Source organism: Bufo bufo, chromosome 6, assembly GCF_905171765.1.
Source record: "Bufo bufo chromosome 6, aBufBuf1.1, whole genome shotgun sequence".
Classification (NCBI taxonomy): Eukaryota; Metazoa; Chordata; class Amphibia; order Anura; family Bufonidae; genus Bufo; species Bufo bufo.
In genome coordinates, this window is record NC_053394.1 from 25335440 (window position 1) to 25351125 (window position 15686).

Sequence of the window (15686 nt, forward strand, 5' to 3'; positions counted from 1 at the left end):
AGTTATATCCTTGTACATAGGAGCAGTATTATAGTAGTTATATCCTTGTACATAGGAGCAGTATTATAGTAGTTATATTCTTGTACATAGGAGGCAGTATTATAGTAGTTATATCCTTGTATATAGAGGCAGTATTATAGTAGTTATATTCTTGTACATAGGAGCAGTATAATAGTAGTTATATTCTTGTACATAGGAGGCAGTATTATAGTAGTTATATTCTTGCACATAGGAGCAGTATTATAGTAGTTATATTCTTGTACATAGCAGGCAGTATTATAGTAGTTATATTCTTGTACATAGGAGCAGTATTATAGCAGTTATATTCTTGTACATAGAAGGCAGTATTATAGTAGTTATAATCTTGTACATAGGAGCAGTATTATAGTAGTTATATTCTTGTACATAGGAGCAGTATTATAATAGTTATATTCTTGTACATAGGAGCAGTATTATAGTAGTTATATTCTTGTACATAGGAGGCAGTATTATAGTATTTATATTATTGTACATAGGAGCAGTATTATAGTAGTTATATTCTTGTACATAGGAGGCAGTATTATAGTAGTTATATTCTTGTACATAGGAGCAGTATTATAGTAATTATATCCTTGTACATAGAAGCAGTATTATAGTAGTTATATCCTTGTATATAGGAGCAGTATTATAGTAGTTATATCCTTGTACATAGGAGCAGTATTATAGTAGTTATATCCTTGTACATAGGAGCAGTATTATAGTAGTTATATTCTTGTACATAGGAGGCAGTATTATAGTAGTTATATCCTTGTATATAGAGGCAGTATTATAGTAGTTATATTCTTGTACATAGGAGCAGTATAATAGTAGTTATATTCTTGTACATAGGAGCAGTATTATAGCAGTTATATTCTTGTACATAGAAGGCAGTATTATAGTAGTTATAATCTTGTACATAGGAGCAGTATTATAGTAGTTATATTCTTGTACATAGGAGCAGTATTATAATAGTTATATTCTTGTACATAGGAGCAGTATTATAGTAGTTATATTCTTGTACATAGGAGGCAGTATTATAGTATTTATATTATTGTACATAGGAGCAGTATTATAGTAGTTATATTCTTGTACATAGGAGGCAGTATTATAGTAGTTATATTCTTGTACATAGGAGCAGTATTATAGTAATTATATCCTTGTACATAGAAGCAGTATTATAGTAGTTATATCCTTGTATATAGGAGCAGTATTATAGTAGTTATATCCTTGTATAAAAAGTACTACAATAGCAACTAAGACAGTTTTTCATTTACACCAGTTTTGATAAATCTCCCACAATGTGTATTGTAATCTGGGGTATGCAGGACACCAAACAGCCAACTGCAAAGTGGAGACAGTTCACACACTGCAGCACTTACTGTTCAGATATCCATGTCCTTGGTCAATGTTAAAGCCAGTGGCGATGAGCAGATTGTCAGGTGTAACAGCTAATGCATCAACAAATCCTGAGCTGGAATTGTGATTGGACAGAAGTGTGAGACGATCTGAAAAAGATAAATTTGGATGAACTCCGAGATAGGACAATGATGGAAAGGTATGCCTGATAATGTACAGCAGGCATCTCAAACTGCGGCCCTCCAGCTGTTGTAAAACTACAACTCCCACAATGCCCTGCTGTAGGCTGATACCTGTAGGCTGTCTGGGCATGCTGGGAGTTGTAGTTTTGCAACAGCTGGAGGGCCGGAGTTTGAGATGCCTGATGTACAGGGTCTAAACTTTCCATCAAAGGGAATGAGGCTCACTCCCAGCTAGACACAGGGAAAAGAACAAAAACTATCATTGTGGCCCTGATCCATTCCCGCCTTGATCACTGTAACTCTCTATTAATTGGCCTCACCCTCACCAAACTCTCCCCTCTCCAATCTATCCTTAATGCAGCAGCCAGGGTCACCTATCTGTCTTACCGCTACTCCGATGCCTCTTCCCTGTGCTAGTCATTGCACTGGTTGCCCATACAGTACAAAATCAATTAAAATTTCTCATTCTCGCCCACAAAGCTCTCCACAGTGCTGCACTCATACATCTCCTCCCTCATCTCTGTCCACCACCCTACCCGTGCTCTCCTTTCAGCCAATGACTTACGACTGACATCCACCATAATCCAAACCTCTCACTCTCATCTCCAAGACTTCTCCTGAGCTGCACCAGTTCTATGCAACACCCTACCCCAAGAAGTTAGGTTAAATCACAATATACACAGTTTTAGGCGCTCCCAAAAACACATCTTTTTCGGCGGGTGACCGGCTTATGCAGCTTTATATCTACTCCCCTAATTTCCCAAGAAGTCTTTTGTGTCACCACTGTCTCCTCATAGATTGTAAGCTCTTGCGATCAGGGCCCTCATTCCTCTTGTTCTAATTATTGACTAGACGGTTGTTGTGTTATTTATGACTCTTTGTACATGAGCCCCTGAACTGTAAAGCACTCTGGAATATGTTGGCGCTATATAAATAAAGATTATTATTATTATTATGCTTATAAGTAAATGCTCCCATTTAATATCATTGCAAATGCACCTCTCTGAAGACTGCTGTCCTCCTGAGATCACATTTCTGTTTCTCGACCCGTTGTTCATGGCCCCTGGTTCACTGCTCTTGTGGGCTGCACTGACTGTGACAACCAGAACCTGTCTTGGTTTAATTGTACGGTCCTACAGTTGTCAGGGTGATCCCACAATAATATCAGACCAGAAATCTGCTCACTGGCTAAAGACATATCCCACTATGGTCCCTGTTTTAAAAAATATATATATATATTTTTTTTTTAAAAGCAATCACTTAGGCTCGTCCTTTGGATCTAGTTACTTGAACCTGCGCAATGTGAACCTTACCTTGTTTCCAGTGGACGGCTTTTACGCATGATCCTTGGGTTGCCAGGTATAGTTGGTCTGCTGTGGCACAAAGACTGTACAAACCCCTCAAGGATTGCACCAGAGGGTCACAGGCGTGCTGAAGACTTAGAGCTCCAGAAGACGGGACGACTCTCCAGACCTTCAAGGAGCCGTCTGATGAACCAGAGTACAGCAATCCCGAGTGGAACTAAGCAGAATAAAAGAGGAATATATTAACTTTCCATTCTTATATAATGTATCAGTGCCTGCCCCCAGAAGCTCACAATCTAATTACTGGTAGATTTATTTCTCTCCAGACCAGGGATACACTGTCAGTTACCCCCTATTAGTGCCGGCCACACATTGCACTAATGACCGCAGCTCTTCTTCTCTCTGATATACGTGAAGGCGCTGATATGTGTCCTCCAAGACCTGACAGCATGTTGTCACCCTCTTCCCATATTACCTGTAACGCTGACACCCTCTCATCATGCGCTCTCTCAGACCGAAGGTTTTCTTGTGTTTCCAGATCCCACACATCAATCTTTCCACCATCTGTAATATAACAGATAATGGATGTTACTGCGGAAAACTGGCGTCTGACATTCAAGGGGATAATCATCAAGTCCCATGTAAATTAAAATTTCTTGATGCAAATCCCACCATATTTCAAGTGTAACTGCCCTTCTATTATTTGTGTAATGTGTAGGGGCAGTGATACTGACCATTTTTGTCATATACTTCAGTTACTGAAATCGTACATTTCTATTAGAAAATAGCTCTAAAGTCTCCCATTTTTTAGCCTTAGGCTACTTTCACACTAGCGTTTTCAGAATCCGGATCCGGCAATCCATATACAAGCGGAAAGCAATTTTTTCCGGATCCGTTAGACGGTAATACATTTTTTCTAAGATCAAAAGCCTCCGCACATGAGCAGACCGGAAAACCGGATCCGGCGATGTGGCAATTTCCAGAACACTTGGTACCAGATTCGGCATTAATACATCTCACCGGCAAGTGCGGTGCTGTTCCGGGATTTTGGACGGAAAAAAAAAACACAGCATGCTGCGGTATTTTGTCCGATCAAATACCGTACAAGGGACGGAACGGACAACATCCTGATGCATACTGAACGGGTTGTGTTCCATTCAGAATGCATTAGGACAAAACGGATGTGTTTTTTCTTCCGGTATTGAGCCCCATTACCGGATTTCAGTACCTTAGCAACGCTCCTCTGTCTTCTGTTTACATAACACAGTCAGTAGTGAGCAGGTCTACACCGTTATGTAACCACAAGAAGGAGGAGCGGCACCGTGTCCGCGTCTTTTGTGGCCCCATTGAAATGAAGCGGAGCCATTCATACGGTGGTCTGAATGAGCCCTTATACAGACCTCACAGCTGAGAATTTGTTACAATCATTTCCTGTCCAGGCAATCCTCTGTGAGCTCAACATACCGGCCACACAAATCCCCCTCCTGTCTTGATAGTTTGCTACAGTGTATCAGTGCAGGTAAAAACGTATCCGTCTGTTTACCTGAAAGAGGAATGTCTAGACTGGACACAACTGTGTCAAACCCTCAGCTGTGAGAAGTCTTAGGTCAGGGCATGTTTTCAGCCTCTGGATGTAAACAGGAAGATTTTCAGTCACTGAAAGGAAGCAAAGATCTTGAAAATAATGAGAAAATTAAATGCAAAGTTGCAAAGCCTCTAATGATAGCGCGAGATCAGTCACACGTCTGCAGTCATTGAAGAACCGGTCCACTCTTACATTTAAAGGAGCATTCCCATCGGATACATCTGACTAGGATATGCCATCACTTAAAGGGGTATTCCTATCTCATACTTTCATAGCATATCACTAGGATATGCCATCAATGTCAGATAGGAGCGGGCCCTGGAGGTGGAACCTGTACCTATCTCCAGAACAGGGACCCCAAAGTTAGAGGACCTTTCATTGATTTATTATTTTAATTTTTTTATTTAATTAAATACCTTTCCTTGCCACCCTGCCTGTTTTTTTTTAAATATCACTTCTACGCCCCGCTGTGCCCCCCTGCAGTTTTCCCGCCCAGTATGTTAATACGGAGCATCAGTACATGGAGGAGGAGACGCCAGGGTTTCTCAATGGGCGTCTCCTTCTCCCTGGCTGTGACACTCTCCGCAGTGATTGGATCGCAGGTACCCCGCAAGGAAAGGAATTTAATTCAACAAAAAATAAATCAAATGAAAGGTCCTCTTTAAGGAAAGTTCTCCATGCATGCGCAGGTGCTCTCCATTCATTGCTATGGGAGTTCCGAAAATACCAGAGCAAGCTATTTTTGGGAGTAAATTATGGGGTTAGGCCTAGAGATGAGCGAATCTCTGTTTTAAGTTCGGCGTCTAAAGTTCGGCTTCCGGTTAGCGGAGGATCCCGATATGGATTCCGAATTCCGTTGTGGTCCGTGGTAGCGGAATCAATAATGGTCATTATTGATTCCGCTACCACGGACCACAACGGAATTTGGAATCCATATCGGGATCCTCCGCTAACCGGAAGCCGAACTTTAGACGCCGAACTTAAAACAGAAGTTCGCTCATCTCTAGTTAGGCCTCATTCACACATCAGTGTTCGGTCAGTGATTTTAAGCCAAAACCAGGTGTGGCTCTAAACACAGAACAGGTGCAGATCTTTCCCTTATACCACAGTCTGTGGAGGCTCCAGTCCTGATTTTGGCTCAAAATTACTGACCAAACACTGACGTGTGAATGAGGCTTTAGTCAACACATCCCAGTGTGCAGGTGCACGCCGCCATGGCTGAAAGCACAAACGCAAAAACAAACAATGGAACAGCACTTGTGCAAACACAAATAATAAATCAAATACAATCATGTCATACTCACTATAGAAAATGTACTCATGCTACGTTATAAATATGACATTCTTGGTAAAATACATTTTGTACAAAATTATTTGTGCCTGTCCGCCAGTGCCAAGTCGATCTCTATAGGACAGAACCTACACTAAATACTACCTCCTCTGGTGCCATACTGGCATCTAAGAATCTCACATTTAGGGCTCATGCACATGACTGTGTGCCGGCCAGGCCCGTAGTGCGGGCCCTGGCTGTTCTGGCACCGCATCACGGATGCAGATCCATTCACTTGAATGGGTCCACAATCTGGAAGGTCGGCGCAAAACGGAGGCATGGAAGCACTATGGAGTGCTTCCGTGGGGTTTCTGTCCGTGCCTCCAAAAAGTAGTGCATGCACTACTTTTTTGCGGTGCGGACCGTAGGATGCGGATTCAAGTTAATGGGTCCGCTATCCGCATGCGGCGGCCCAACAGTCAGTGCCCGTGCATTGCTGTAGCGCTGTCCAATCAAAGCGCAGAGCATCACAGCCAGGGAGAAAAACAAACTCACCTTCTCCCTGTGACGCTCTGCGCTTTGACTGGACAGCGCTACAGCCAGGGAGAAGGAACGCCCATTGAGAAAAAGGGCAGTCTCCTCCCCATTGCTCCGATGCTAGCAATTAGCATACAGAGCGGGAGAATATACCGGGGCCACAGCGGGCGAACGGAGCGGCGCCCAGGAATACTAGTAGTAATTGCAGTGAGATCCCTGGGCGCCGCGCTATATATCCGGATAGTTAGTTTACAATGTTTGGACCCATGACAGGTCCTCTACTATCATTGGTAACGCAATGCTCCTGCCCCTCCTCCGCCCCTCTCTTCTTATTGGCGGCAGCAGCGGCGGCACAGGGGGAGGGAGAGAGTGACGACTCCTCCCCTGTGCTGCTGAGGGGACATGAGTGCGCTGACAGCAGTGTGCGTGTTCTCTGATGCTAGGCTGTGCAGTAGGGCAGCCTAGTATCGATAAATGTCAAATCCCGATATCGTATCAATACCGGGACAAAAGTATCGATTGGGTATCGATATTTCGATACCCGCAACAACCCTACTCTGGATACATGTGAGGTACAGGGCTGGTTCTAGCTTTGTTACAAAGAGGTTGTTATGAACTATATGATGTCTGATTTAAAGGTTTTACATTGGTCATGGGATCACCCCTTTAAGACCAATGGTAGTCTATAGGGTTACTCACACGGCAGTTTTTTTTTACGGCCAGTGAATAAGGGACATCAAAAAATAGAACATGTTCTATCTTGTCCGTTTTTCACTGACCGACAGCCCCCATACAATTGAATAGGCCCTTTTTTAACGTCTGTTTTGTCAGAAAGGCATCAGTGAAAAAAAAGTTTGTTAAAAATGGACAGTTTATCCGTTTTTAACTGACATTTCCATAGCATCCTCACGACGGCATACAAGGAGATTGACCCCTGACCTCTGTAGGGGCAGGAACAGAGAAAGGTTAAATACACCCCTCCCACCACCAACACCAGTGTTTCCTGTCCCTACAGAGGACAGGGCAGAGAAAGGTCTCCATGTATGCAGGGAGATGAAGCTAGGAACCAGGATGCTTTTTTGTTTTTTACCTATGGAAATCGCTGGCATCCTGCATGGCGTCCCCCTGCCCTCCCGCGGTCCCAGTACTAACGCTGGGCAGGGGTGTGTGGGGTATACTCGTTCCGGTTGTTCCGGGGCCTGGTCCCAGGGCGACGACTCCCTCCTGGCCTACTGAGGCTTCAGAAGGGTTGCCTGCCCGGCGCCTGTGGCGCATATGTGTGACGTCACTTCCGGCGCTCCAGAAGTGACGTAGGCGGCGTTCGGCATCCGGCCCGGCTCAAAGCCGAGGCCTGGACATTCAGTGGATGCTCCTGAGGAATCTGGAGCCCCTCACCAATTCTTCGGTCTGAGAGGGCGAAAGCATTCGGCCATGATGTCTGGGACAGAGGCACGATCCCCTAGAGAGTCCGAACCACCGGACCCATTTCCTCCGTCCATTCCCTTATAGCTACCTTCTCCTCCTTTCAGGTGTCTAAAGAAACCCCAAAAAAGATCAAGAGATCCCTCAGATGTATCTCCTGTAGTGGCAAACATCCTGACAATTATCCCAAGAAGCTTTGCAAAAATTGTATATCAAATATTGTACGTGACGAAGCACCCTCTCTTAAGGAAGAACTTAAATCTATGATACAGGAGGAAATTCGTTCATCTCTAGCCCACCTATCTGCTAATCCAATCCCCCCCCCCCCCGCCCCGATTTACCGCAACCCAAGAGAAAGCGTGTTAGGTCACCTTCCTCTTCTGACTCTGAAGCCATAGCGGACGAGAGCGTCCACTCAGCCAAGTAATGGGAAGAGGAGGAAAGAGTCTCCGATTCGGACTCGGTGGATAGTGGCCGTAGATTCTATTTTTCTATGGAAGATATGTCCGACCTATTAAGAGCGGTCAGATCCACAATGGGTGTGGAGGAAGTACAATGCACCCATTCCGTACAGGAAGAGATGTTTAGAGGATTGAGAGTTAAAAAAAAACACGTGTGTTTCCCATAAACGAGAGTATTAGAGATCTGGTTCTAGAAGAATGGGCAGACCCTGAAAGACGTCTGGGAGTCTCTACTTCCTTTAAAAATAGATTACTATTTGATCTCGAGGAATCCAAGATCTTCAACGAGATTCCCAAGATAGATGTTCAGGTTGCTAAAGTGAACAAAAAGACATCCCTCCCATTTGAGGATGCCTCCCAACTCAAGGATTCTATGGATCGCAAAGCAGACAGCCTCCTCAGGAAGTCTTGGGAGGCTGCCATGTTTAATAATAAAACTATTTGCCTGTGTTACCAAATTCAAAATTTTCCGTGTCCAGTCAACATTAAGGCCCAATCCACGAGGGCCATGTCTTCCTCTCAGGCAGAGAGAGCCATCGCCTCCCTGGAAGAAATATGTCGAGCTGCCACTTGGTCCAGCATCCATACATTTATAAAACACTACCGCCTGGATCTTTCTAGATACTCTGATCTGTCCTTCGGACGGAAAGTCCTCCAGGCCGTAGCCCCCCCTTAACTGATATATTTTTTATATCTCCTTGTATGCCGTCGTGATGATGCTATGGAAAAACCGGAATTAGACTTACCGGTAATTCTGTTTCCATGAGATCATCACGACGGCACGTTATTCTATCCCTACATATATTTCAAATTTTTTACTTTGGAGGGTCTCCAGAAGGTAGGAAGTAATACCTTTTTCACTGTTTGTTTTTGTCACCACCGGGTTACTCTGTGTGATTTTAGAAACACTGGTGTTGGTGGTGGGAGGGGGGTATTTAACCTTTCTCTGTTCCTGCCCCTACAGAGGTCAGGGGTCAATATCCTTGTATGTCGTCGTGATGATCTCATGGAAACAGAATTACCGGTAAGTCTAATTCCGTTTTTTTTTCTTCACCGTCGTGTGCCTGTAGCCTAAAGCTGCAGCCTGCTCTGCCTGCATTTATTGGAGGCCATTTTGCACCAGGAGAGGTGGAATACAGTGTGGGCTCAGCATGCATGTGGAACCTGCATTCCTTGTATTTAATGGAGGCCATTCTGGAACCCGCGGAGTTAGTATTTAGTTTAAGTTCTGTTCTATAGAGATCGCCTTGTCGTTGGCAGACAGGCACAAATAGTTTTGTACAAAATGTATTTGCCAAGAATCTCAAATATTCTAACGTAGCATGAGTACACTCTCCATAGTCAGTATGACACGATTGTATTTACTTTACTTTGTGTTAGCAGAGCGCTGTTGCATGGTGTTTATTTTGAAGCGGTGAATGGAGAGCGCACCACGCATGCAGGGGCACCTCTCCATTTATATGGGACTGTTGGAAATAGCAGAACCAGCGCTCGGATATTTTTTAATTCCCACAGCGGTGAACAGAGGGTTGCTGAGTGTGGTCTCCTTCACTTCAGGACACCCATTCTGGAAGTATGAGTGGGACCCAAAGGTGGCATCGTGTGGTATACCCTGAATTAATAAGCCACCAATGTCTGAGATGGGAATACCCTTTACTGACTGTGGGGTTTGACCTTTTGGGACTCCCCGACTCTGAATATGAAGGGTCTGCGGTGCTGATTTAGAGCTGAGCTCGCTATACAGCGGTGACTCTGACTGTGCAGGGACCTGTGCTGCAGCAACTCTGAACAGCGGCCGGCCGGAGTGCAGCTGTGGAAGGGGCCAGCGATGAATCACCACCGCAGACACTTTGTACTCAGGACTGATGAAGTCCCTATGATCAGACTCCCAAGTGATGGCATATCCTAGCCATAGGATAGATAGGAATAAACCTTGACTAGAATGACAGTGTAAACTGATACAAAGTTAGAGCAAATAATCCACATTTATATCCCATTTGGGGCCTGTATCGAGACGTAATACCTGTCAGTAGGGATTATCACTCGGTACTTGATTCCTGTCTACTAGACCGAGAAAACTCATGGAACAGCAAAATTCTAGGAGCCCGTGCACAAGAGCAGAGCTCAGGGATTTACATTTCTAGGTCAATTCTTTATTTTTGAGGGGGGGCGAGGGGGGGGGGGGGGCTCTACAGGAAGGAAAAGAGAGGTAGTCATAAAGTATTAATACTGCCAAAAGAGAGAGAACTGAATACAATGTCTAGAAGTCTGACAGAAGAGGACAACACAAGGACTACAATGCATTGGAGATGTCCCAGTATGTTAAAGGAGAACTCCAGACAAAAGTGAAATATCAGCGATCACACGCATTCTACCCCTCATATTCACTGTAAAGACCGCCATGCACAATAGATTTAGGTTAGCAGAGCCCAAAGCCTTCGCCAGGACCAGATGATCATCTAATGAATGTGGAATGCTGTGTCAGGGAAAGTCAGGATTGGGCATGCTGAACTCCAACATCTCATGTGACAGAAGCCAACAATACAGTATGTAGAGTAACATACAGTGACGGTATGGCTGCTATCACTGAGGGAAATGTGTCACCTGCATTACATGAGCAAACAGGAATGAGACCACTAAAGTCTGACCACGGCTGGAAACCATGTGGCAGATGTGAGACTGTCAGATACATCTGACTAGGCTTCTTAAAATATCATTCTTTTGCTGATTATCAAAAAGAACAACAGCAAAATTTTGGTAACCGTCAAAATCCTGTACTGATCCCGAGTTACATCCTGTATTATACTCCAGAGCTGCACTCACTATTCTGCTGGTGGAGTCACTGTGTACATACATTACTTATCCTGTACTGATCCTGAGTTACATCCTGTATTATACTCCAGAGCTGCACTCACTATTCTGCTGGTGGAGTCACTGTGTACATACATTACTTATCCTGTACTGATCCTGAGTTACATCCTGTATTATACTCCAGAGCTGCACTCACTATTCTGCTGGTGCAGTCACTGTGTACATACATTACTTATCCTGTACTGATCCTGAGTTACATCCTGTATTATACTCCAGAGCTGCACTCACTATTCTGCTGGTGGAGTCACTGTGTACATACATTACTTATCCTGTACTGATCCTGAGTTACATCCTGTATTATACTCCAGAGCTGCACTCACTATTCTGCTGGTGCAGTCACTGTGTACATACATTACTTATCCTGTACTGCTCCTGAGTTACATCCTGTAATATACTCCAGAGCTGCACTCACTATTCTGCTGGTGCAGTCACTGTGTACATACATTACTTATCCTGTACTGATCCTGAGTTACATCCTGTATTATACTCCAGAGCTGCACTCACTATTCTGCTGGTGCAGTCACTGTGTGCATACATTACATTACTTATCCTGTACTGATCCTGAGTTACATCCTGTATTATACTCCAGAGCTGCACTCACTATTCTGCTGGTGGAGTCACTGTGTACATACATTACTTATCCTGTACTGATCCTGAGTTACATCCTGTATTATACTCCAGAGCTGCACGCACTATTCTGCTGGTGCAGTCACTGTGTACATACATTATATTACTTATCCTGTACTGATCCTGAGTTACATCCTGTATTATACTTCAGAGCTGCACTCACTATTCTGCTGGTGGAGTCACTGTGTACATACATTACTTATCCTGTACTGATCCTGAGTTACATCCTGTATTATACTCCAGAGCTGCACTCACTATTCTGCTGGTGGAGTCACTGTGTACATAAAGTACATTACATTACTTATCCTGTACTGATCCTGAGTTACATCCTGTATTATACTCCAGAGCTGCACTCACTATTCTGCTGGTGCAGTCACTGTGTACATACATTATATTACTTATCCTGTACTGATCCTGAGTTACATCCTGTATTATACTTCAGAGCTGCACTCACTATTCTGCTGGTGCAGTCACTGTGTACATACATTACTTATCCTGTACTGATCCTGAGTTACATCCTGTATTATACTCCAGAGCTGCACTCACTATTCTGCTGGTGCAGTCACTGTGTACATACATTACTTATCCTGTACTGATCCTGAGTTACATCCTGTATTATACTCCAGAGCTGCACTCACTATTCTGCTGGTGCAGTCACTGTGTACATACATTACTTATCCTGTACTGATCCTGAGTTACATCCTGTATTATACTCCAGAGCTGCACTCACTATTCTGCTGGTGCAGTCACTGTGTACATACATTACTTATCCTGTACTGATCCTGAGTTACATCCTGTATTATACTCCAGAGCTGCACTCACTATTCTGCTGGTGCAGTCACTGTGTACATACATTACTTATCCTGTACTGATCCTGAGTTACATCCTGTATTATCCTCCAGAGCTGCATTCACTATTTTGCTGGTAGAATCGGTGCATACAGCATCCCATATCTCAGCTTCCAGCATGAAATTCAGCAGTAACGGTACAAGTTACTCAAGGTTCTCCCACCCTCACATACATGAAAACTTGAAAATGAAGCAGGTGTTTTTAAGAAACTTAAAAACAGCTCACAATCTCCCCCCGACCTTATTCTGCTTGAGGCTGCGACGTAGGAACAAAGAACGGATAATCAGGCGGATAATTGTCTGGATTCTTACGTAATTGCAGCGCAGGTAAAAATAAGCAACTAGATGTTTCTAAATAAAGAGTCTTGACGGCTCCTTCATTCTTTTAAGGACAATGACGCATGTTTGGTGCAAACTACCAAAGAAGTCTAAAAAGTCCTTGGGTTGTCGCCTCCTCCTCACAAGGTGATGGACATTCTATGCAGAAGCTTCTTGTTACATCTGTTTCCAGGAATGTGAGTGACAACTTGCACACCATTACAGGGGATAGGACCCAGCTTTCCTAGACCTCGCTGCAGCGGCCACTACAGGAGACATGGAGTACTGCATGCTCTTTGTGAATAGAGACCTTCATGGCTGCATTCTCCCAGTTCATTAGATTTCTGTAAAGTTAATGGGTCACCACATTTTTTTTACTAAATAAAACCAGATACTGAAAACTATTTTTATCTAATTATTGATTTATTTATTTATTTTTTTCATTTTGTTTTCCACACATGATGATAGTGGCGGTCATCTTCCCTGAGCTGCTCTTAAATGGCATCTGTCAGCAGTTTTGTACCTATGACACTGGCTGACCTGTTACATGTGCGCTTGGCAGCTTAAGACATCTGTGTTGGTCCCATGTTCATATGTGCCCGCATTGCTGAGAACAATGTTTTAATATATGCAAATGAGCCTCTAGGAGCAACGGGGGCGTTACCATTACACCTAGAGGCTCAGCTCTCTCTGCAACTGCCGCGCCCTCTGCACTTTGATTGACAGGACCAGGCAGTGAAAACATCACCACACCTGACGCTGTCCACCACCATGGAGTGGCCGCGGCAGTTGCAGAGAGAGCAGAGCCTCTAGGAGTAATGGTAACGCCCCCGTTGCTCCTAGAGGCTCATTTGTATATTCTCAAACATTATTTTTCTCAGCAATGCGGGCACATATGAACATGGGACCAACACAGATGCCTTCAGCTGACAAGTGCACGTGTAACAGGTCAGCCGGTTTCATTGGTGCAAAACTGCTGACAGATGCCCTTTAAATGTTTTACAGCAGCCACAAGGACCCTGGAAACCTGGAGACGACTGACTGAATTCTGTAGGAGAGTGGTGCGGGCATGCTCTGTGACCTGTGCAAGGAGGTGAGCTGTGACATTACCTATTGTGAATGATGGATCCGGTGATGATAATGAGATGACTGCTGAGAAGTGATCTTTACACAGCAGGAAGTGTCAGCCGATTATGAGGCTCAGTGTGAAAATTGCAGAATTTCAGGATATTTTTAAATATAGATAATGACATGATAAATTGAATATATATTCAACATAAAATCTCAAACAATCGTAAACAATTTTCTAATGATATATTTCCTTTAAAGGGGTTCTCTGGTCCCAAAAAAAAACACTTTTATCTGCTCAGAGTAACCTAAACACTGCAGGTTTTTCCCCATATACCGTTTTCATGATGACACTTTCCTTCCGCTGTTCTCAGCATCACGGCCTCCTGGAGTTGCTGAAACTCATTAAAGACCAGGCCATTATTGGCCTTAAAGGGGTTGTCCGGGTTCAGAGATGAAATTGGACATAACCCCTTCTTCGCCCATTCAGCCCCTATGAGTGGAGCACTTCATGCTCCGATGCTCCCCTTTGCCCTGTGCTGTATGGCGCAGGGCAAGGGCTTTTTCTTTAGATACCGGGCTTCTGATGGGCATGCTGCAAAACAGCCTAGGGCAGCGCTAAAGACCGCCCATGAGCGTCATTGACTGCTAGGTGGAAACTTCTGCCTAGCGGTGTGTCAGTGTAAGTAAAACAGCCCCTGCCCTGCGCGATGCGGCGCAGAGCAAGGGGCAGCATTGGAGTATGGAATGCTCCACTAAATGGGTAAAGAAGTAGTTATGTCCAGAACCCCTTTAAGGAGAATTTTTTTTTTTTCAGTTTTATTCTGGTGGTCAAAACTTTATTTTTATCTTAGATCGACGTGAGTTATAGTGATACCCAATATGTCTATTATATGTGTTGCTTTGTATACACTTGTATAAGTTATATAATAAATTATATTACGTGTACGAAAGTATGGGGTTTGTAGGTTTATTTTTTAGCACACACACATCTAAGTGACTTCTAGCCCACATGCACACGACCAGTCACACTGGTGCGCCTCCCCAATCCAAATACTACCCACACATACAGACCAGCAGCGATACCGCCGGACTCTCCACTTCAGTCCATCAGTATCAAATGTGGTCAGATTTGTAAGGATATTTTCTATCTGCAAACAGGATTTGTGAACTAACTGTACCCCGTGCATCAAAGCAAAGGGATCTACAAATTTCCATAACAGGATTATAACTTTACAGGCACAAAAGCAAAGGATTTTTATCACAAAAACCGTACACCGCCTCATTAATAATACCTAATAGATGCTTCAGACTAGTCAAAATCAGTTTCTGAGTAAACACATGTGAGGTAGGCGCCCGAAGCATAGCCCGACCCCTCGTGAAAAACCTCTAATCCCCCCAAAAATTTTTTTTTTATTTTTATGCAAATAAGGTTTTCGGTGCACCATGGGAGGGGCTGCTCTGTTTGGTAAACCATTGCTCCGCTGGGTGCACCGGCCAATGTCTTACCACTTATTTGACTGAGATTTCAGAGCTAATAGCATTAAAACATGGGAGGCTAAGTGCACCGAACAGAGCAGCCCCTCCCAGGGTGCACTGAAACTTTATTTGCAATAAATAAATAAATAAAATAAAAAAGCATTTTTCAGGAATAGAGGACCGGACTGTCACAAGAAAGGTACGGCTATGTTCCACAGCGTCTACCCTGCATGGCAGCATGCTCACTTTTAATGTGATTTAATAGATATTTTGTTATTTAGCATCTTTTACATCTGATCGGTGGGGATCCAACACCAGGGACCAGGCCGTGGTGCTCATG

The 15686-nt window shown here is 43.9% G+C and overlaps 1 protein-coding gene across 2 annotated transcripts in view; it reads right to left on the reverse strand.

Annotated features, from left to right (window-relative positions):
- The window catches only part of LOC121004834 (WD repeat-containing protein 5-like), a 59024-nt gene that overhangs the window by 11126 nt on the left and 32212 nt on the right, over positions 1-15686 (reverse strand). For both annotated transcript variants that reach the window (XM_040437206.1, XM_040437207.1), the window contains exons 9-11: positions 3336-3424; positions 2870-3077; positions 1398-1523 (exon numbers count right to left, since the gene is read on the reverse strand). In XM_040437206.1, coding sequence (XP_040293140.1) covers positions 1398-1523; positions 2870-3077; positions 3336-3424 — 423 coding nt within the window. The remainder of the gene's footprint in view (positions 1-1397; positions 1524-2869; positions 3078-3335; positions 3425-15686) is intronic.